We start from the raw sequence: 20,773 nt of genomic DNA on the forward strand, positions 1-20,773 counted from the left end.
TTTAATATTTATTTATTATTTGGTTGCACCGAGTTTCAGTTGCGGCAGGTGGGATCTTTGTTGCAGTATGCGAGATCTTTTAGTTTCGGTGCGTGAGGTCTTTAGTTGTGGTGTGTGGGATCTAGTTCCCTGACCAGGGATCAGACCCGGGCCCCCTGCATTGGGAACGCAGAATCTTAGCCACTGGACCACCAGGGAAGTCCCGCCTAGTTTGTTTTTAAAGTTTTGATTCCTCGTCATCCTGCAAGAAATTGGTTTTTAAAAATCTAATGACAGGGCTTCCCTGGTAGCACAGTGGTTGAGAGTCTGCCTGCTGATGCAGGGGACACGGGTTCGTGCCCCGGTCCGGGAAGATCCCACATGCCACGGAGCGGCTAGGCCCATGAGCCGTGGCCACTGGGCCTGTGCGTCCGGAGCCTGTGCTCCGCGATGGGAGAGGCCACGACAGTGAGAGGCCTGTGTACCCAAAAAAAAAAAAAAAAAAAAAAAAAATCTAATGACATTGTCCAGAAACATTTGGCCATTGTATTTACAATTGTTTTAAGGTTGAATTGCCAGACACTTCATGAAAAATTGTATTTGTGTTAATACTGAGTCCCCATATTTATATTGAAACTTCCCGCAAATCAAATGGAAAGCATTTAGCTAGCGCTCTCCCTCATTTTTCACCCCCAAGCATATGTTTTGGTATCTTTGGACTCGATGAGGGAAAAAGTATCAAGTGTTCAGAGCTGCATATAAGAGTCCAAGTGACCCATTTCCCATATTAAGGGCATGTGGGCAGGGGCAGCTGGGTGTCCCTGGCATGACTGGTCGCCTAGGCACAGGGCAGCACTCTGGTGGCTGTGTGTCTGACCTACAGCCTCGCATGTCCTTCCCCAGCCCCAGGAGCAGTACTCTGGCGGCACAGGTGCATTTTTAGCTTCCTGGTCTCACTGCATCAGATGTCTGAGGTTACAGAGCAGCAGTCTGTGCACAGGCGGCAGGATTGTTCTTGTGAATGGCTTTTGAGCTGATTTCTGCCTGGGGCCTCAGCACTTAGTTTACAGACAGTCTGCTTAGGATGAAGCAGGCTACACAGCATCCTCCTCTTCTGGCCAGAGAACTGAGAATAGGAGCACCCTGCTTCTATTGTGTCTTATCTTAGGGTGATGAGGTGTGTTGGCGTTGCCAGTGAGAAGGAAGGTGCTGCCAGTGAAACAGACCATCAGAGCAGACGAGTGGCAAGTCCACGCCCTGTGTCGTGCCAGTTCATACGCTTTTGAATATGAGTAATACAGTCTTGCCGTGTGTGTTTACGACTTTCTTTTTTGATCCACTGTGTTCCTGAGGTTCTTCCATGTTTGACACAGTTGTGGTTTGATGGGTTTCGTTGTTGTTTATAGACTCTTGTGTCTCCATAAACAGTCCTCCCTGTGTTGAGGAGCCCTGGCCGGCTTCTAGTGTTTTGCTCTTCAGGATGGTGCCTCAGTGACTCCCTCACCACGTCTGGTGCAAAGCCTGTTAGTGGAATTGCATTCCGTAAAGCAGGCAGGTGCTCGGCCTGCGGGGTGGCACCCGGGCCACAGGGATGTGTTCCCAGGTGGTATGGCATGTTTACCTTCCTGCCTGAACAGCCTCGGAGCTCCTGTTGGATCCACACCATCTTCAGCCTCGCCATTACCATTTCTCTCCAGTGTGTCATGGGGTGTCTCAGCTAGCACAGAAGAGAGAAATTTTAAAGAATTTTAAAATTTAAAGGTTGGAGAAGGAAGAAATAAAACTTATTTGTGCATGATTTAACTTCCTACATAGGAAACCCACAAGACAAGTTAGAGCATTGAGCCAGATAGCTTAAGATCAAAGGGTAAAATCAGTTCCTTTCATTACACCGATAACGGTCAGTTAGGAAATGTAATTCTTTTTTCCCCTCAGTATGAGTAAGTCTTTATTCATTGCATTTGACAGGGAAAAGGGAGGGAAAGGGCCAACATGTGTGACAGGACTTGGCGAGTGGGAAAGGAAGTGCTGGCATGGCAGAGTCAGCCACTGAGTCTTCGTTCTCCAGGCCCCAGGGCTTAGTCTCCTGTAGTTCAGGAGCAAGGGGAGGGGAACAGGAGAGGACAGACTCCTCCTTCCTCGTAAATTCAACATTTCAAACAAAGCTTTGGTGTCTAGCCGTGAGCATGGAGTTATATTTCTGTTTCCTGTTAAACAATCATGTGGCCACTTTGACAGAAATTTCTTGGGCTTGCACAGAAGCTCCTGAGTGACTTCGGAGATACATTCATCTTCCCCTGCTTGGTCTCCCAACCTCACTTTCTACATAGAAGGGCCCCCTTGCTTTTCTTTACCCAAAGATTTTTTTTTAATACTTACTTTATTTATTTATTCGGCTGCTCTGGGTCTTAGTTGTGGCACGTGGGATCCTCATTGCCGCATGCGGGATCTTTTAGTTGCGGCGTGTGGAATCTTTTAGTTGTGGTATGCAGGATCTAGTTCCCTAACCAGGGATAGAGCCCGGGTCCCCTGCATTGGAAGTGCGGATTCTTAACCACTGGACCACGAGGGAAGTCCCTACCCTGGGATTTGAGATTAAAGTAGGTTTGATCCATCCAATTACAGCAGTGTGTTTGTCGTGAATCATGTCAAGGAACAGTCTTGACTTGGAGTTGGGAACAAGGGATGGAGTGTTTCTAGCTGCTTCAGCACTTTTGCACAAATCATTTAAGAGTTGTAGAGACACCACACAAACTAAATGTACAGGTGTGTGGGTTTCTGGGGGGTTGGGGGTGGAGGAGGGAGTAGAGTAGGAGTCAAGTTTTAGGACAAAAGATTTGGTCTGAAATGGGGGAAGGGGGCACGAAAGAAAGGATGGCTCAGGACCCCTATTTTGAGTGGGGCCCTCCCCAAGTTTATGTTTCAGATCCTCTGCCTGGTGCACAACCTTTTGTCTGACTGTTCTTTGAATACAGTAGGAAGTTTGTAAACAGTGAAACCCCAGAAGAACATGGAAAAAGACCAACACATTATATTTACACCAACTAGGCTACCTAGCATTCATTTTCAGATCAATGGCTCATGAAGTCCTATGAAGCCTCCAGTAACTAGAAGGGCAGCAGCTGGGGTGACAGAACCCGGCATCAGACATACGTCCCCCCAACCCGTGTGCTCTAGTGCGTCCACCCCATTCCAACAACACAAGTCCCATCCTGTGAACTGAGCCCTTTGTCCTTCAGCTGCTGCAACACTGACCGTTGCTACTGCGGGCAGGATGCTGGCACCAGGCACTAGAGAGAAGCCCTTGCCTGTGGTCTCGAGAAGCCGGGGCAAGAAACCCCCTGTTAAAGCTTAAGGATTTTGGTCTTTGCTTCATCTGGCCAGCTGGCAGCTTGGGGTGGGTGCAGAGGTACCCTTTGAACCCTTTTCTTATGGATACACAGGAACCCTAATGAAGGATCAGGGAAATGAAGCAAGTCTATGCCTGGGGTTGGAGATCCGGCACTGGAATCCCTCACCCAGCCGTGCCTTCCTCTTGGCCCCGGCACCTGGGTCTGCCTGTCCTGACCTGTCCACAGCATGTTTCCTGTTCAGGCTGATTTCCAGCCTTCCAGTAGGAGGAGGTCAAGTCATGGGGCAGCAGTTAAAACCTTGTCTCCTGTGGAACATTGAAGGTGGAGGGGTTCAAGAGGACACACACACAAGCCACCTCTGATCAGGAAAAGTGAGGTGGTTCAGTAGGCTCTGCCCTCCAAAACATTGTTCTCCTTGGTAACAGAACATCAAAAGATACTCCTGTGCAGTCCTGGAGCCACTGCCTTCTGCCTAGGATTGCTCAAGGGCTTGAGAGTGCACTTCCTGAGACTAAAACACACAGAACGTTTCTATCAAGGAGAAAGTTAAAATGCAGAAGATGGGTCACTTGCACCTTGGGGATGGAACCCCAAGGAGCAGTAAACAAGTGGTGCTGGCTGCAGGGGGGAGGGGGCTGGGTAGCAGGTCTGCAGCTGTCGCCAGCCACCCCTTTGCCTGTGCTCTCAGCCTGGCGTCCTGTCCCAAGAGTGGGTCAGGAGGAGGGGAAGCCCTGCCTCAGCCCTGAGAGACTCTCCCAGAGAGCAGTGGTTTGTGCTTTGGTCTTGTGCTCAGTCTTCTCACTCTGACACAGGAAGTGTTATTATTACATAGCCTTTAAAAGGAAAACACTTCCCTATCCTGGCCACTTTCAAAAGCTGGAAATTTGGGGGTGGAGACCGATAAGTAAGCGGGTTCTGGAGGGATTTCCCCCATGCCCTCGAGCACTTGCACGGAGCATGGTTGGGGTTCCTCTGTCTCACCCCTCCCCCTGCCAAGAGGGAAGTGGGTGGATGCCGTGATAGGGGTGGCAGTGCCCCTACCCACCCTTTCCCTGCTTTTGCCACTGTGTTCCTCAAATCTTGTGATCGCGAAAAGCGCCACCCACTGTGGCTCAATTCTGCCCTCTGGTGCTTCTCACTCCCCACACAGAACACCCACCATGACTGGTAACTGGAGAGACTCCAGGCCCTTGGGGGACTTCTGAAAGGTCAACTCCACTGCGTCTCCCTCCTTCAAGCTCTGGAAGCCCTCTGTGTGCAGCTGACTCTGGGGCTCAAAGACATCCACTTGTAGGCCAAGTGTGACCCCAGTGGTCGTGGATAGGAAGCTGAACCAGGTGCATGGTGACCCACTTTGAGGTGCCAGTACCGCACAGCAGCTCTGCTGGCTCCTTGGAACAGCTGCCTGCAAGCAGCTCTTGGACACAGAGCCCACAGTAGCGGAGCCCAGATCCCTGGTCAGGTGGCTGCTGGCCCCAGAGGAGTCTAGAAGCCAAAGTTTCATTCTTAAAGTACTGTAAGTATAGAGGAATAAATCCTAAGCCAGGTGTGACCTGCATGCAGAAAATTTTTAAACTTCATTGGAGAACGCTGATGAGGACTCAAGCAAGTGGAGATATTCTGTTCATGGAGAGGAAGACTCAGCAAGATGTCTCCCAGAGCTGCTCAGGGGATTCCAGTCAGAGTCCAGCAGGGCTCTCCTCCCAGGGACAGGCTGATGGATCCGCAGAGCAGCGAAGGGCCAGGTTGACTGAGGTGCAAATGCCACACTCACAGAAAGCGCTAGTGACGACCCAGCACCCAATTGGGTGCTGGGCTTCTAGTATCACTCCCCACCGAGAGGAGCCCAGATTCCAGGGCGAGGCAGGAAGAAGGAAGGCGAATCTGGAGCATGTGGCTGAAAGGAAAGAAGTGCTCGGACACTGACGGGCATGAGTCCACAGGACACGGGAGAGAGCTTGAAGTGGCATCTGTTGCCCCAATTTGGGACAGTTGAAGCCTCAAAATGAACAATGGATTATAGCACATGGAGGAAACTCTCACCATTTCTGTTCAATATAGTATTGGAAGTCCTAGCCACGGTAGTTGGACAAGAAAAAGAAATAAAAGATATCCAGATTGATAGGGAAGAGGTAAAATTGTCATTATGTGCAGATGACATGATACTATATACATATATATGTATATATATATAAAACTCTATATATGGACTCCACACAAAGACTGCTAGAAATGATAACGAATTCAGAAAGGTAGCAGGATCTAAGAGTAGCATACAGAAATCTGTTGCATTTCTTTATACCAACAATGAAATATCAGAAAGGGAAGGTAAAAAGACAACCCCTTTTAAAATTACATCAAAAAGTATAAAATACTTAGGAATAAACCTAACCAAGGAGGGTGAAAGACTTATATGCTGAGAACTGTAAAACGTTGATAAAGGAAATTGAAGATGATTTAAAGAAATGGAAAGATATACCATGCTCTTGGATTGGAAGAATGAATATCATTAAAATGGCCATACTACCCAAAGCAATCTACAGAGTGAATGTGGTCCCTATCAAATTACCCATGACATTTTTCACAGAACTAGAACAAATAATCCTTAAATTTACATAACACATGGAGGAGGGGAGGAGAATTCTTGAGTCCACGATGACACACACACACACACATTAAGCTTCACAGAGAGGCAGAAGGAACAATCAGAAATGGAAAGTCACCACTTTGTGGGCACTTATTATTGATTGGTTTAGACGGTAATCAAAGGTGGATGCAAACGTACAACTTAAGTATTGACACTACCCTCAAAGCTTCATCCACAGATTACTTATTAATAACAAAGACGGGAATTCCCCGGCGGCCTAGTTGTTAGGACTGCTCTTTCACTGCTGAGGGCCCAGGTTCAATCCCAGGTTGGGGAACTGAGATCCCACGTGTGCCGCATTGCGGCCAAAAAAACCTTACAATAACAGAGAAAAGTACCTTTTGGTGGAGAAATCTGGCAGATTTCCATCTGACAGGTGATCAGAACCAGCAATCAGGCAAATCAAATTTAGGACAGTTCAAAATTGACCTGAACTCTTCAAATATGTCTCTGTGATGGAAGATTGAAAAACTGTTCCAGACTTAAACATGGTGGTGCATGGTCCTAGATTGTACCCTGGGCAGGGGGACTAGCCTGAAGGACGTTACTGGACATGCAGTTGGGGAAATGTGAGTGTGGACTGTGTCCATCTTTGGAGTGTCACGTGTGGTCACCTGCAGTGTTGTGCCACCCACACTCCGGACACAAAGACCCTCGTGGCCACAGAACTCTGACTTCAGAGGAAGAGGTGTTACGGTCAGTGTGGGGGGCCTTGTGAACACGCGGTGCTGAGGTCTCTGGGAGTCCTGCCTCCCCTCACCCCAAACTCCACTTTCAGGTGGATCAGGTGACTTCAGTGTGAAGAGGAAGACTAAAACATTTTGATTTGTTTAAATCAGCGTTATTGAGGTGAATCAAACTGCATGTGTTTTGAGTGTGTGATTTGAGAAGTTTTGCCTGTGTCCTCTCATGAAACCATTGCTATAATCAAGGCGGCGAACACATCCATCGCCCTTCAAGTTTGTTGGGTCCTTTTGTGGTTCCTCTACCCCCGCCCTCTGTCATCTGCTTCTGTTGCTATAGGTTAGTTTGCATTTCCCAAAGTTTCCTGTGCAGGGAGTAGTACTGTGTGTTCTTTTTCTGAGATTTTGTGTGTGTATCAATGGCTACTCCTTTTTATTGCTGAGAAGTACTCCCTTGTGTGGGTAGTTTCTTTGTCCCTGCACCTGTTCATTTGGGTTGGTTCCAGGTTTCAGGTACTCCACACAAAGCTGCTATGAACTTTTGTGTAGATATTCATATGGACGTTCATTTCTTTCTCTCCTGAGTAAGTGACTTGGAGTAGAATGGCTGAACCAAAAGTAAGCAAATGTTTTTCCTCTTTAAGAAACTGCCAGACTGCTTGTACTTAGTTCCCACCAGCAGCATACAAGGGCTTTGGTGGTTTGAGTCTTTCAAATAACTTGTTTGTTTTATCTAAGTTATTGAATGTATTGGTATAAAGCTGTTTATAACATTTCCCTACTAGACTTCTAATATTTGTAGAATCCAGTGATGTTACCTCTCATTCTTTTTTTTTTTTTTTCCCTGGCCGCGCCATGCGGCTTGTGGGATCTTAGTTCCCCTGACCAGCGATCGAACCTGGGCCCTCGGCAGTGAAAGCTCAGAGTCCTAACCACTGGACCGCCAGGGAATTCCCTCTCATTCTTGATGTTGGTAATTTGTGCCTTCTCTATTTTTTCCCTGATCAGTCTGATTAGAGATTTATCAACAATCTTCTCAGAGAAACAGCTTTGGTCTCTGTCATTTTCTCTGTTGTTTCTCTGTTTTCTGTTTCATTAGTTTCTGCTGTGATCTTTTATTTCACTTCTGTTTGCTTAGGGTTTAATTAAGTATTTTCTTAAGGTGGAAGCTGAGATCATTGATCTGTTTTCTGTAGTATAGACATTTCGCGGCTATAAATTTTCCCCCTACCATAGCAGCATCTCAAATCCTGATAAGTTTTCATTTTCATGTAGTTCAGATGCTGATTCCCCTTTTGATTTCTTCCTTGATCCATGGGTTATTTTGAACTGTATTATTTAGCTTCCAGATATTTGGGGATTTTACAGAGAGCTGTTGTTTATTTCTAATTGAATTCCACTGTCTTCTGAGAACATACATTGTATAACTTGAATCCTTTTTAGCTTTATTGTTTTATGTCAAGAATGTGGTTTGTCTTGATAAATGCCCCTTGCGTACCTGAGAAAAAAAGTGTGATCTACTGAGAGGGATGATTGACGTCTCTAGTAAGATTGTGGATTTGTCTCTGTCTCTTTGCAGTATTGCCTCATGTATTTTGAAGCTCTCTTGTTAGCTGTGTGAATGTTTAGAATAATGTTTTCTTGATCAGTCAATGCCTTTATCACTGTGAGATGACTGGTAATATCCCTGGAAGTATTCCTCTACACATTCTACTGTGTCTGATGCTGACATAGCCCTTCTGCTCTCTTATCTGATGTTGGTGTGATACACTGTCCTCCTTGTGACCTAGTTGTATCTGAAGGGTGTTTGGTGTGGGCAGGGCAGTATAGCTGGTCCTTTCTTTTCTGTCTAATCTGAGAAAGTGTGCCTTACCTGCGGTGTTTACATTCAGTGTGATTAATGACAGGATTGGGTTTGCTGTTAGTTTTTGTCTCATCTGGTCTTTGTTTCATTTCCCTCCTTTTTTACCTTATTTTGGATTAATCAAGTATTTTTTACATTTCTTAATGATTTTTCTTGTGATGATCTCCTTTGTTGAATTCTGTCACTATCTCTCTGTTGTTACTTTAGTGGTTGGGTTAGGGTCTGTCATCTCTTTAGCAGGATGCAGAGGAACCTGACCTTGTGGGCTTCCACCTGCCCACCTGCCTGCGTGATGGTGTCATGTGTTTATATTTACATGTTGTAAGTATTGCAGTGCATTGTTATTTTTGTTTAAGCAGTCATATCTTTTAAATTTAAATAATTTTTTATGTACTTGTGTTGTTATTTTCATTGCTTTTCATTCCTTTTTCTTATTGGGTTTTTTTGTTTTTTGTTTTTTTTTTGCGGTACGCAGGCCTCTCACTGTTGTGGCCTCCCCCGTTGCGGAGCACAGGCTCTGGACGCGCAGGCTCAGCGGCCATGGCTCACGGGCCCAGCCGCTCCGTGGCATGTGGGATCCTCCCGGACCGGGGCACGAACCCGTGTCCCATGCATCGGCAGGCAGACTCTTAACCACTGCGCCACCAGGGAAGCCCCTTCATTCCTTTTTGTAGGCCCAGACTTCCATGTGGCATCATTTGCCTCCTGCCTGAAGGACATCCTTTTACATATGTCACAGTGCTGGTGATTGATTCGTCACACTTTCTGTATCTGAAAATGTCTTCATTTTGTCTCTGCTGAGGTGTTTTTCGGCAGATTGCCAGTTCTTTTCTCAGCACTTGGAAGATGTTCCTCCACTGTGCTCTAACGTGTCTTTTTTCTCTGGCTGCTTTCAAGGTGTTCGTATTATCACTAGTGAGCGATTTGACTGTCAGCTATGTCAATGTTGTGCTCTTTATGGTACTTATGCTTGGGGCCTGTTGAGTTTCCTGAATCTGTGGGTCGTTTTTCTCAGCTCTTTCTTTCAGTGTGTCCTCTGTCCCCCTCCTCCCCTCTCTCCTCCAGTTACAGACGGCGGGTACCTTGATGTTGTCCCACAGCTCTGAAGCTCGTGTTGGCTTTTCCAGTAGCTTCTACTGCTGTGCCTTCAAGTTCACGAGTTTTTTCTCCTACAGTGTCTGGTCTGCTGTTAATCACACACCCAGTGTAGTTTTCCTCTTAGACTTTGTAGTTTTCATCTTTGAAAGTTAAATTTGGGTCTTTTCTTTTCTTTTTTTTGGCTGCACCACGCGGCATGTGGAATTTTAGTTCTTCGATCAGGGATCAAACCCACACCCCCTGCATTGGAAGCGTGGAGTGTTAACCACTGGACAGCCAGGGAAGTCCCTAGATTTGGGTCTTTTTTTTTTTTTTTTTTTTTTTTTTGCGGTACACGGGCCTCTCACTGTTGTGGCCTCTCCCGTTGCGGAGCACAGGCTCCAGACACGCAGGCTCAGCGGCCATGGCTCACGGGCCCAGCCGCTCTGCGGCATGTGGGATCTTCCTGGACTGGGGCACGAACCTGTGTCCCCTGCATCGTCAGGCGGACTCTCAACCACTGTGCCACCAGGGAAGCCCGATTTGGGTCTTTTATATCTCTGTCATGTTGTGCCTTTGTTTAACTTCTTTTGACATGGAATACAGTTATAGTTTATAGTAACTTTTATTGCCCTTCTCTAATGATTCTAACTCAGTTTCTGTTGATCTCAATGTGGATCACGTTTTCTGCTTCCTGGCATATCTGGTAATCTTTGGATGCCAGACACTGAATTACCCTCTTGTGTGCTGGGTATTTTAATGATCCTCAAATTCTTCCTCAGCTTAGTTATGAGACGATGCTACTTTCATCTGCTCAGTTTTTGCTTCTCTGCTCACACTCTCAGGCAGGACTTGGGCAGTCTGGGCTCATCGTGTCTCAGGTGTCAGTGTCATTCATTGCCTCATGTTCAGCGTCTTAGAAAACCTATGTCTTTCTGTATGTTCTTTGTTCTCTTTTCTCTTCTTGGTTATTGTGGATGTGAGGGTAAATTGGGTCCCCATTACTCCATCTTGGCTGGAAGTAGAAGTACTCTTAATATAATAAGCCTCTCTTTCTGACTGAGTTTGGGAAGGGTGTCTTATGTAAGATACCAAACACATTACTCTTAAAAGAAAAGATTGATACATTCATGTTTGTTAAAATTTAGTATCTCTTCTCATCAAAAGACTCCAAAAGAAAATAAAAAACATGTCATTAACTGAGAAAAGGTATTTTCCTCACATAAAAAAGATAATAGTTTAATAGCCAGAATTTATAAAAGAACTGCTATAAATAGGAAAAAAACACCCTGATAGAAAAAAAATGACAAAGATATGCATAGACATTTTAGAGAAGAGGTAACATGTAATGCCAATAAATAATGAAAAAAGATCCAAATTGAGAGTTCAGTGAGACACCATTTTACATCTACCACTTGACTGATAGAAATTAAGAGCTCTGACGAGACCTTGCATCCAGCGGGAACTCATTCATTTGTGGTGGGGTTGTAAAGTGGGTTATTTATTTTGGAAAACAGTTTGACATTATCTTGTATGGTCAGATAATTTGTACCCTGTGTTTCTAGGTCTACACCTGGAGAAACTAGCTAAGAACAAGAATTTCACATGTGAGAATTTTCACCAGCGGACATACATAAGAATGTATTTAGCAGCACTGTTTATAATGGGGAAAGCAACCCTAAACAGTGCAGATGAGGGAAGAATAGATGAAGTGTGCTGTCCTCTCCAAGTGGAGTATTTCATAGCTCACACTCTCACTTTACTAAAAACAAGGAAGGGGTACAGTCCTGTGTATTTGTTGTCTGGGGGGTGCAGGTGTGGGAGGAAAGGGGAGTAAAAGTAGATGCAATTACTGGGAATGTCCCTGGTCTGTGTGGTGGGCCACAGGCTTTTGTTACATTATGCCTTATAACCTATCGATTTGTTAAATTTGTTCTCATGTGATGTGCAAATGTATTTTAAAATGAAAACTTGCCCCGTTGATATCAAAACTAAAACTGTTTAGGATCTTTTTTTTTTTTTTTTGGTTTTTTTGTTTGTTTGTTTGTTTTTGCGGTACGCGGGCCTCTCACTGCTGTGGCCTCTCCCACTGCGGAGCACAGGCTCCGGACGCGCAGGCCCAGCGGCCATGGCTCACGGGCCCAGCCGCTCCGCGGCATGTGGGATCCTCCCGGACCGGGACACGAACCCGTGTCCCCTGCATCGGCAGGCGGACCCTCAACCACTGCGCCACCAGGGAAGCCCTGTTTAGGATCTTATAGTGCCAGAAAGGAAGGCAGTGCTCAAAACAAACAGAGCCTGCAGTGATGGGGTGTTAAAGGGCCACAGGAGCCACGGAGGAGCAACAAAGGCTGGGATGCTTGGAGCAACAGAATGAGTGACATAGTGTTGGAGTACAGACCAGAGTATAAAATAGACACTCATGGGTCCGTACTGATAGGAAAAAATACCGAATAAGTAAACGGGGAGAAGAGACAAATCTGTGTGGAAGCATTCCAAGTCATATATATAAATGGCTGTGCCCTCCGGGAGGGAGCCCAAACCCCCCCTTAAGTGTGGGCTGCACGTGGTGACGTCCCCGCAGAGAGAACAGGATGGAAAGGGGAGAGAGAGGAACTCCCCAGCAGAGACACCTGACAGGCACACCTCAGCCAGGTGACTAAGGGCACAGCCACGGTGAGGAGTCGTGTTGAGAGCACAGACCCTGACAGGATGTGGTGGGAAGGGCACTTTCCCTCTGTGGTCTCCCTCCCCCAAGCCCAGAGTAATAACGAGAAAAAATCAGGCAAACCAGCAGAGGGACAGTCTGCACATCCCTGCCCAGCCCTCCTCCAAACCATTGGGGTCATTCAAACCAGGAAAGTCTGAGAGACCATCCCGGCCAAGAGCAGCCAGAGGAGATGTGGTGAGTAAATGTCATGTGGGGTCCAAGACAGGTCCTGGAGTAGCAGGAGGCATGAGGTTAAAACTGAGGAAACCTGAATAGTGTGGACCTTAGTTAATGACGGTGTATCAGCACTAATTAAGCATTGCACTGGTGCAGGATGTCAGTTACGGGAAGACTGGGGGCATGGAAGGGAGCGCAGCTCCTCCTCCTGAGCCCCTTGTCCCACCCCTTCCGTGAAGTTGGCCTCCCACCCTCTGACTGCTCCTGCTCAGTCCTCTGCTGGCGTCGTGGGCACAGGTGCCCTCAGTGCAGGTGCGTGGGAGGCAGACTGACATGGGCTCTCTTGCAGTGGGCATCCCCACCATCCGGTGGTGTGGGGCTGAGGGGGACTACAACGTCATGGTGATGGAGCTGTTAGGACCCAGCCTGGAAGACCTCTTCAACTTTTGCTCTAGGAAGTTCAGTCTCAAAACCGTCCTGCTCCTTGCTGACCAAATGGTAAGACTTCATTTTTCTCAAGTGAAGGGCAGCCTGCGTGCTCAGCACAAGCTCGGTTAGATTCATCAGTCTGATGAGGCCTTCAGGGCTGTGCTGATAGTGCACAGGGAGAACATGGAAGCTCGTTAACTGTGAAAGATAGTGACCCTTGGCGGGCAGGGTGCATCTGCGTGTGGGCCTGAGTTCCCCGGGTTCCCTCCGCCAGGCTACTGCCTGGGGTTCAACCTCTCACCCTTGCTTCTCCACCTGCAGATTAGTCGTATTGAGTACATTCACTCGAAGAACTTCATTCACCGAGACGTGAAGCCGGACAACTTCCTCATGGGGCTAGGCAAGAAGGGCAACCTGGTCTACATCATCGACTTCGGGCTGGCCAAGAAGTACAGGGACGCCCGCACCCACCAGCACATCCCCTACCGCGAGAACAAGAACCTCACCGGGACGGCGCGGTATGCCTCCATCAACACGCACCTCGGCATCGGTGAGCCCTCCTGCCCCGGCCACAGGCCCGGCTGTCCTACAGCCTCCTGGGGGCCCTGAGGGTGGTTAGCATGTTGGGTGTGGAGGCTGGCATCAAACCTTTGTAGCAGAGGCTGGTGTCCGGGCCTGGAGACCCTACCTTGTGGGGTGTGGGGAGACAGGCACGTGTTGGGGCCTCCTGATAGGTGGCGGTGCGTCTCTGAACAGCACAGCAGGGGCACTTGTGCTGAAACAAGGAATCCAGGTGTCCTTCCCTGTGGCTCTGAGTTCATCCCCAGGAAGCGGGGTGTTTGCCGCTTTGACCCACTGTCCTCTCTCCCCAGAACAATCTCGAAGGGACGACCTGGAGTCTCTGGGCTACGTGCTCATGTACTTCAACCTGGGCTCGCTGCCCTGGCAGGGCCTGAAGGCTGCTACCAAGAGGCAGAAGTATGAGAGGATCAGTGAGAAGAAGATGTCCACTCCCATTGAGGTGTTGTGTAAAGGCTACCCTTGTGAGTGTCCTCAGGTGGACAGCAAGCCAACCCTGTGTTTCTGTGGGAGGATGGGGGCCTGTGAGGCTCTGGGAAAGGGACCAGGGAAGTCCCCCAGAGGCTGGCTGCTAAGGCCCCACTGATGTCCTGCATGGTTGGGGAGGTGAAGAGTGAGCAGGTGGCCTGCCCTTTAACTGGCCTCAACCTTCTGTCCCTGGCGCTCCTCTACCTTCCTGAGCCGTAAAACTCAGGGAGTTTTCCTTTTGTTTTTGTGGGACTGCCCCTGTGATAAATGCCTCAGATGAAACTCTTTTATGCTCTGTGTGCTCAGTTTTCTCAGCCTCTTTCCTCAAAGCATGCTCGGTGTTTCAGGTTCCAGCTTTCACACCCTCTGTTTGGGTGGCTGGGAGTGGTCAAGGGTTTTGTGGACAGACGCCATGCTGGCTCCCAGTCAGGGGTACTGCCGGTTACCTCTGAGTTTCATGGTGTTTTACAGCTGAATTCGCCACATACCTGAATTTTTGCCGTTCCTTGCGTTTTGACGATAAGCCTGACTACTCATACCTGAGACAGCTCTTCAGGAACCTGTTCCATCGCCAGGGTTTCTCCTATGACTACGTGTTCGACTGGAACATGCTCAAATTCGTAAGTGCGCCCCCAGCTCACTGACTGCTCAGCGTGGAAGGGGCATGCCGGTCAGCAGAAGGCCACTAGCTGCTGCCGTCCCTTCCTGGGAGCTACACGGGGTGGGGCTTCAGGAGGCATGGCTGCCACACGGGGAGCACGCGGGGTTCTGAGAAGCCAGATGCCTGTTGGCAAGTGAAGAAGGCACCTCAAGGCTGCAACGGGGCTGTGAGGTTCCTGGGCCTGAGGTATGTCCACAGTGCAGGTCTGCCCAGACCAAGGTTCTTACTTAGGACGCTGAGGTCATTTTATCATCATCATCATCCATCCTAAGGACATTGTGGCTGCTCTGGCTTGTGAGTTCCTTGTCAACGGGGTGTGGCTGTCGCCGGGTTGGGTGAAGACTTCCCTCCTCCTCCCCCTACCAGGCTGTGCCGAGGCCCGGCCTCCAAGGGGGTGGGTGGCCTGGGAGGCGCTGTGTGTTAGGTCTGCGTTTGGCCTTGTGATGAGCTAGACTTACAGTTGATTTCCTTTGTCACCCAGTTCGTTCATTAAGTGTGAGCCTGTGTTGTGTGCACGCACACTGCGGGGGCTGGGGGTGGAGGGGCTTGAACTTTAATTCGTTTTCCTCTCTAAAACAGGCCGCCTGTCCCTGCATCTGTTGTGTGAGTTTGTTTAATCTCCAACACTACGGCCAGAATTCCAGTTTTTTTTTGATTTCCACTTTCTCTTTCATTAAAAATGTGTTCTATGAGCTTAAAACAAAAATGGGCTGGTTTCTAGGGTGACAAAATCTGATGGAGGAGCAGAGCCTCCTCTTCAGAGGGTGCAAAACAGGAAGCCTTGTCCCATGACCTTAACAGGTGCAAGGGTGTTCACACAGGGACCAGGTAGGGGTGGGGGGCTGCAGCCTCCCAGAGCGGGGGCCAGCCCGCAGAGCCAGCCTGCCCTGGACCTCGCCCATGCCATCCTGGTGCCAGGCCCCTCTGTTAGGATGGCCTTCGAAGGACAGCCTTTGGGAGTGGTGCCGCAGGTTACTGGAGTCTGGACATCAGGGTGGGCCTCCTGCCAGAGCCACTTTAATAAGTTCTTTGTTCTAACATTGTCATCCCTCCGAGGGGCTCAGCAAATCTCTTCTGTAAAGGACCAGACAGTCAATAATTTTAACTTTGCCGTCAGCACAGCGGTGCGACCACTCAACTCTGTGTTGTAACTGGAGAGCTGCCCAAGCAGTGCGGCAGTGAGTGGGTGTGACTGTGCCAAGAAAACCATATTTGCAGGATCAGGTGTGGCTGCATTTGGCCCGTGGGCTGCAGTTTTCAGACTCTTGCCTTACAGCGCTGGTAATTAGGATGTGACCTCTACTAGGGCAGGTATCTTAGCGTTACCACTTAAAATCAAATGTCCCCGTGCTTCTGGTGTGATATTCACTGAAAGTGTAACTAGCTGTTTGTTCTGGGAGTAACTAGCTTAGCTTAGGCGGTACCCACCACATGGCCCCCCGGGATGAGCCTGGCTGCTGGCCTCCTTATTTCAAGTGCACCAACAGGACATGGGCCTGGCCCGGGCGTCTGGGCTCCAGTTGGACCCCTCAGCCAACCAAATGCTGTCCCTCCCACCTGCCTTGCAGACTCCCCCAACTGTCGCCGCATTGGGCCACCTCTGACCTGGGCTGGTTCCCATCCCCGTGTGAATGGTCACAGAGAAGAGGGCCGCGAGGTGCCGTTGGTGTCTGGGTTCTGAGGGGGTGCTGAGGCGATGGGGTGGGGGTTTCCTCTGCTGTGCTGGGAAGAGGAGACTGAGAAGCCTGGTTCTGCTCTCCCACGGTTGTGGGACAGGCCATGCGTGGACCCAGAGGGAAGAGCGCCTGGCTTGCTGCGAGGCTGTGAACGGCTTTGCGGGCAGACTGTCCCACACGCCCCTGTGTTTTCTCGAGTGGCAGCCAAGTGCCTCAGGTGGTTTTTCACCAAACCCAGTTCAGTTCTGGTCTCGCCCTCTTTCCTCTGTAGGGAGCCAGCCGGGCGGCTGACGATGCTGAGCGGGAACGCCGGGACCGAGAGGAGCGGTTGAGACACTCCAGAAATCCAGCCACACGCGGCCTCCCTTCCACGGCCTCGGGCCGGCTGAGGGGGACACAGGAGGTGGCTCCTCCCACCCCCCTCACCCCTACCTCACACACTGGTGAGTGGTCCCGGGGCTGTAGCTTGCACCCTGGCCCCTGCTCTGCAGGCAGTGGGGGTTCTGTTTTGAGTGTCACTTGCTCTGGACACTCCAGTGTGTGACCTCGTGGGGTCTAGGCAGGAGTGCCTGATGGGTGAAGACATGTGCATCCTTACTCTGACCAGTTCTTATTTCCGAAGTTAGTCCAGGGAACGCCCTGGGACAGTGCCTTCGGGAATGTGTTTCCCAGACGTTGGCCTCTAGAAGGATTGTGTTCCCTGTGAGCTCTGTTGCTTTGCCTCTTGTCCTTCTCATGGCACGACATCCTCCACCACAAACCTCTCCAGCCTCTTCCTTGCCTGTCGAGACAAGTGTTGTAGGCAGAGGCCCCGGCTGCCCTCCCACTGGACACCTGGTGCTTCGCTCCCGGGGCATCAGCAGAGCCTGTGGTGCCGGCCTAGTCTTAGGGTACAATAGCCTGTCCTGTGCCCGACACCGAGGCAGCCGAGGGTCCTTGTTAGACGTGGTTCCCAAGGAGAGACCCCGTGCTGGAGCGTGGGGCTGCATTCCAAGGCCTCACACTCGCCCCTGTCTCCCTCTCCTCCAGCGAACACCTCTCCTAGGCCCGTGTCCGGCATGGAAAGAGAGCGGAAAGTGAGTATGCGGCTGCACCGCGGTGCCCCAGTCAACATCTCCTCGTCCGACCTCACGGGCCGGCAAGATACCTCCCGCATGTCCACCTCACAGGTACGCGCCCCGCGGGCCGGCGCCTGATCTCACCCAGGCTGGGCGCTGCAGGCCTCTGGCTTCTCCATGTTTGGTCTGGTCTTACGGGCTCCAGGCAGAGTGGGATGATAGTTTCGAAGGCTTTCCTTCTTTCCTGCCTTCCTTTCTCCCCATTTTTGGGTGTTTTAACCATTGGGGGAATGTTGTGCCCCTCGCAGTTTGGCCCGTTGGTTGAGAGCCTCTGTGACAAGCTTTGTGGGGTAAGGGCTCTACATCCAGCCCCCACCCCCGCAATTGTGCTGGGATGTGCCACGGGACCTTTTCTCTCCAGCTGCCCTCCGTGTGGCCCCCAGCCCCCAGCCAGCTTTGGAGGCTTGGCCGTCTTCCCTGGGTAGACTGGAAACGCCAGCCTGCTCACGCCGTTTGTCGTGGGCACCTCCAGCCTTTGGGACTCTGTCCTCGTTCTCGTTGGTCAGGTGCTCCCCCAGCAGAGAACCCGGGGGGGGGGTGGGGCGTGGCATATTGCCGGCGGTCACTCTGCAGTGTCATGCCCAGCACTTGGCGACGTACTGTGCGTTCCTGTCTTCTGATGCCCCTTCTGACGTTTGTCTTCTCTCTGGCAAGGCGAGTGTGCTCAGAGGTGCAGGGCCTGGCCCCGGGGCCTCCTCCACCCACGTCGTCTTCCCCGTCTGGCTTTCCTTGCTGTTTTTCTGTCTCACTGACGCGCCTCCCTCAGCAGAGCAGCTCTTTACCTGCTTGCGGACGTTTTTCCTCAACTAGCTTTCAGGGTCTCCTCCCATGGGCAGTGGGGGTGGGCAGGGGTCCTGTGGGGGCCGGGACTACCCGGTGGCGTCTGCTGGGTGGGCAGGTGGTGAGTTCAGGAATGGCCGAAGCCCAGGTCCTGGCCAGGTACTGGGGCAGCATCCGTCTGCTTCACCACGATGCCTCAGGTTTACATTTAGCGCCCTGCCCTCCCCCTGTGCTTGCTGGGCAGTAGGTGTAGCTTGTTGCTGAATGTGGTGGATTGAGCACGTTGATCAGGAGGGCACAGGGTCTGTGAGAATTGCCCAGAACCTCGGTCCTGTGGTGTCCAGCTGGTCTCCTGGCAGAGGAGCAAGGTGTGCCCAGGCAGAGGAAGTGCTCCTGACCAGTTTTCTTTAATCAAGTGAAATAGTATTTTTAGCAAACACTTCTAATTTACTAGTAATTCTACTAGAAATGGGTTCTTATATGGTAATTTTCTCTCAAAAAGGCTGAAGACGCAGGTCGTTTGAACTGTGGGGCTCAGCGGGTCTGGCCAGAGTGATGAGATTGGGCCTCTTAGGGCTCCCGGCCCCACACCCCTCCTCTGTGACCACAAGACACGGAAAGGGCTTAACGTGTTTCTTCCATGAGCCCTGGAACGCATGAGCCAGCAGCTGGGAGCAGGTCCTGGAAGGTGTTTTGCTGCCCCTGGCCAAGTGGGCCTGGCTGAGGGCCCTGGAACACCTCAGCCATCAAGGACCAAGGAAGGGACAGGCTTAACTTTTTTTTTTTAACACAAGAAAATGTCTTTTGCTCTGAGGATCGTTGAGGGAAACGGCAGAGGTAGAGGGTTCTGAGGGTGCCGGGTAGTTATGGGTCCTAGTCTAGCCTCTTCTCCGGCTTGTGTCCACCCCTCAGGCCACCGACCCATGAGCGTTGACCACACGCAGCTCCAGGGTCTGTCCTCAAAATCACGTGTCTTTGTTCTCTGGTTCTCTCTCTGCTTTCCATACGAAGAAGTGTCATGTGGGCCTGAGCACTGCGGGGAGTCTCTGAAGAGATTCGATTTGGGGGTATCCTCTCCCAAAAGAAGCACTCTAGTCACCCTGGGGGTTTCCTTAGGATCTTCATGTTGAGGACAAAGCCCCTGAGGGCGTGTCCCCGGGGGCCTCCATCCTGGGGACAGCTCGGTCCTTTGGGTTTTTCTGGTCATCCTCCAGGCGCTCTTCCTAAGAGACTCTGAAAGGCTCTTGTCCACCAAGGGCGTGGTCAGAGTTGCTCCAGCTTTTACAACTCTGTGGCCTCCATTCATCGCCCTCCCCCGCAAAGATACGATGCAGGTAGGGGCAGTGACACACCAGTCCAGGGGGCGGCACCACGTGTGCACAGACCCACGTGTGCACAGAGTGGCCTTCCTGTGGCCCGGCGGGGGCTGCTTCCTACCCACTTCCTCTTTGCCGCTCGAAGAGGAGAGGTTGCGTCCTGTGCCAATGCACCGAGTGCAAAGGAGTAGCTCATCCTCAGCTCAGAAGTGCCCAGAGCCGCCCGCCTGCTTGGGGGAGGGCCCTGCCGACCCTGTCCAGCTGGAGGTGGGAGGGCGTGACATGTGTGTTGCTTGTCCTGGCCGTTCCTCCTCGCCCCCACGTGCTTCTCCAGGGACCACAGTCCCCACATCCCTGACCCCGGCCTGCGAATCTGGCCTCTCCAGCTGGAATAATGTGAAGACTGAAGGGCTCCTGGTGGATGAACCTGTTTGTCATGTTTCTCTTTGTGAGGAGGGCCTCCTCCATCCAGTGCTATTGGTAGAACGTGATGCTGGTCCGTGGTGCCAGTTTTTCCTTCAGGCTTACTCGTTTTAATTCCTGCGCCCCAAGTAAGGTCCACAACCGTGTCCTCTTCCTTGTGTCAGTGAGGAAATGTGTCCAGTCCTTTAGTCACAGGGAGGTGGTGTCCTCTCCACCTGCCAAGCACAGGCCTTGGGGAGCTGCTGGTCCCGAGAGCTGATGGAGGGGCTGCCGTCTGGGCATCCAGTTTTCTTACTACGTGAGAGTTGGGAAGGGTCTCCCTTGTTGGCCCCATTGACAGATCCGTCCTCAAGGAGCAGCAGCGGCTGCATGTCCAGGGGCCACTCTCGAGAGGCGAGACTGAGCTCCTGTGTCCCTGGGTCCCCTCGAGCGGCCCTGGCCAGTGGTCATGGACCTGGTTGAGGCAAGGCGAGGCAGTGCTTGCGGAAACAGGAGGGCCTCACGTGCTGGTCCGGCCAGCGTAACCCTTACCAACAGCTGTCTTTTCCCCCCACCTCAGAATAGCATTCCTTTCGAACATCACGGCAAGTAGCTGCACGTCTCCCCGTCGGAAGGCAGCACTGGGTGAGTGTGCTCACGGCGGGGCTCCTCAGCAGGCGCCGGGCGGGGTGGGAGCTGCCGCCCGCTCGCCGACCTGAGGGAGCACGCAGGGGGTCGGGCTTGCATGCCAGGTGCCCCAGGTAGAGCAAGGCCCCTGGCCCAGGTCCTCTCCTCACGTGGATTCTAGAGCAGCTGTGGTGGGCTGTCCAGTCTGGGGTGACCCCAGAATCCTG

The 20,773-nt window shown here is 51.0% G+C and overlaps 1 protein-coding gene across 7 annotated transcripts in view; it reads left to right on the forward strand.

Moving 5' to 3' along the window:
- The window catches only part of CSNK1D (casein kinase 1 delta), a 37,378-nt gene that overhangs the window by 10,619 nt on the left and 5,986 nt on the right, over positions 1 to 20,773 (forward strand). For 5 of the 7 annotated variants that reach the window (XM_033847444.2, XM_033847446.2, XM_033847445.2 and 2 more), the window contains 6 exons: positions 12,840 to 12,988; positions 13,241 to 13,469; positions 13,792 to 13,962; positions 14,438 to 14,586; positions 16,575 to 16,746; positions 17,333 to 17,472. In XM_033847444.2, the coding sequence (XP_033703335.1) occupies positions 12,840 to 12,988; positions 13,241 to 13,469; positions 13,792 to 13,962; positions 14,438 to 14,586; positions 16,575 to 16,746; positions 17,333 to 17,472 (1,010 nt within the window). Of the gene's footprint in view, positions 1 to 12,839; positions 12,989 to 13,240; positions 13,470 to 13,791; positions 13,963 to 14,437; positions 14,587 to 16,574; positions 16,747 to 17,332; positions 17,473 to 20,499; positions 20,565 to 20,773 lie in introns of all 7 variants that reach the window. The other 2 variants (XM_033847447.2, XM_033847449.2) reach the window with 1 other exon arrangement.

Source organism: Tursiops truncatus, chromosome 20, assembly GCF_011762595.2.
Source record: "Tursiops truncatus isolate mTurTru1 chromosome 20, mTurTru1.mat.Y, whole genome shotgun sequence".
In the NCBI taxonomy this organism is placed as follows: Eukaryota; Metazoa; Chordata; class Mammalia; order Artiodactyla; family Delphinidae; genus Tursiops; species Tursiops truncatus.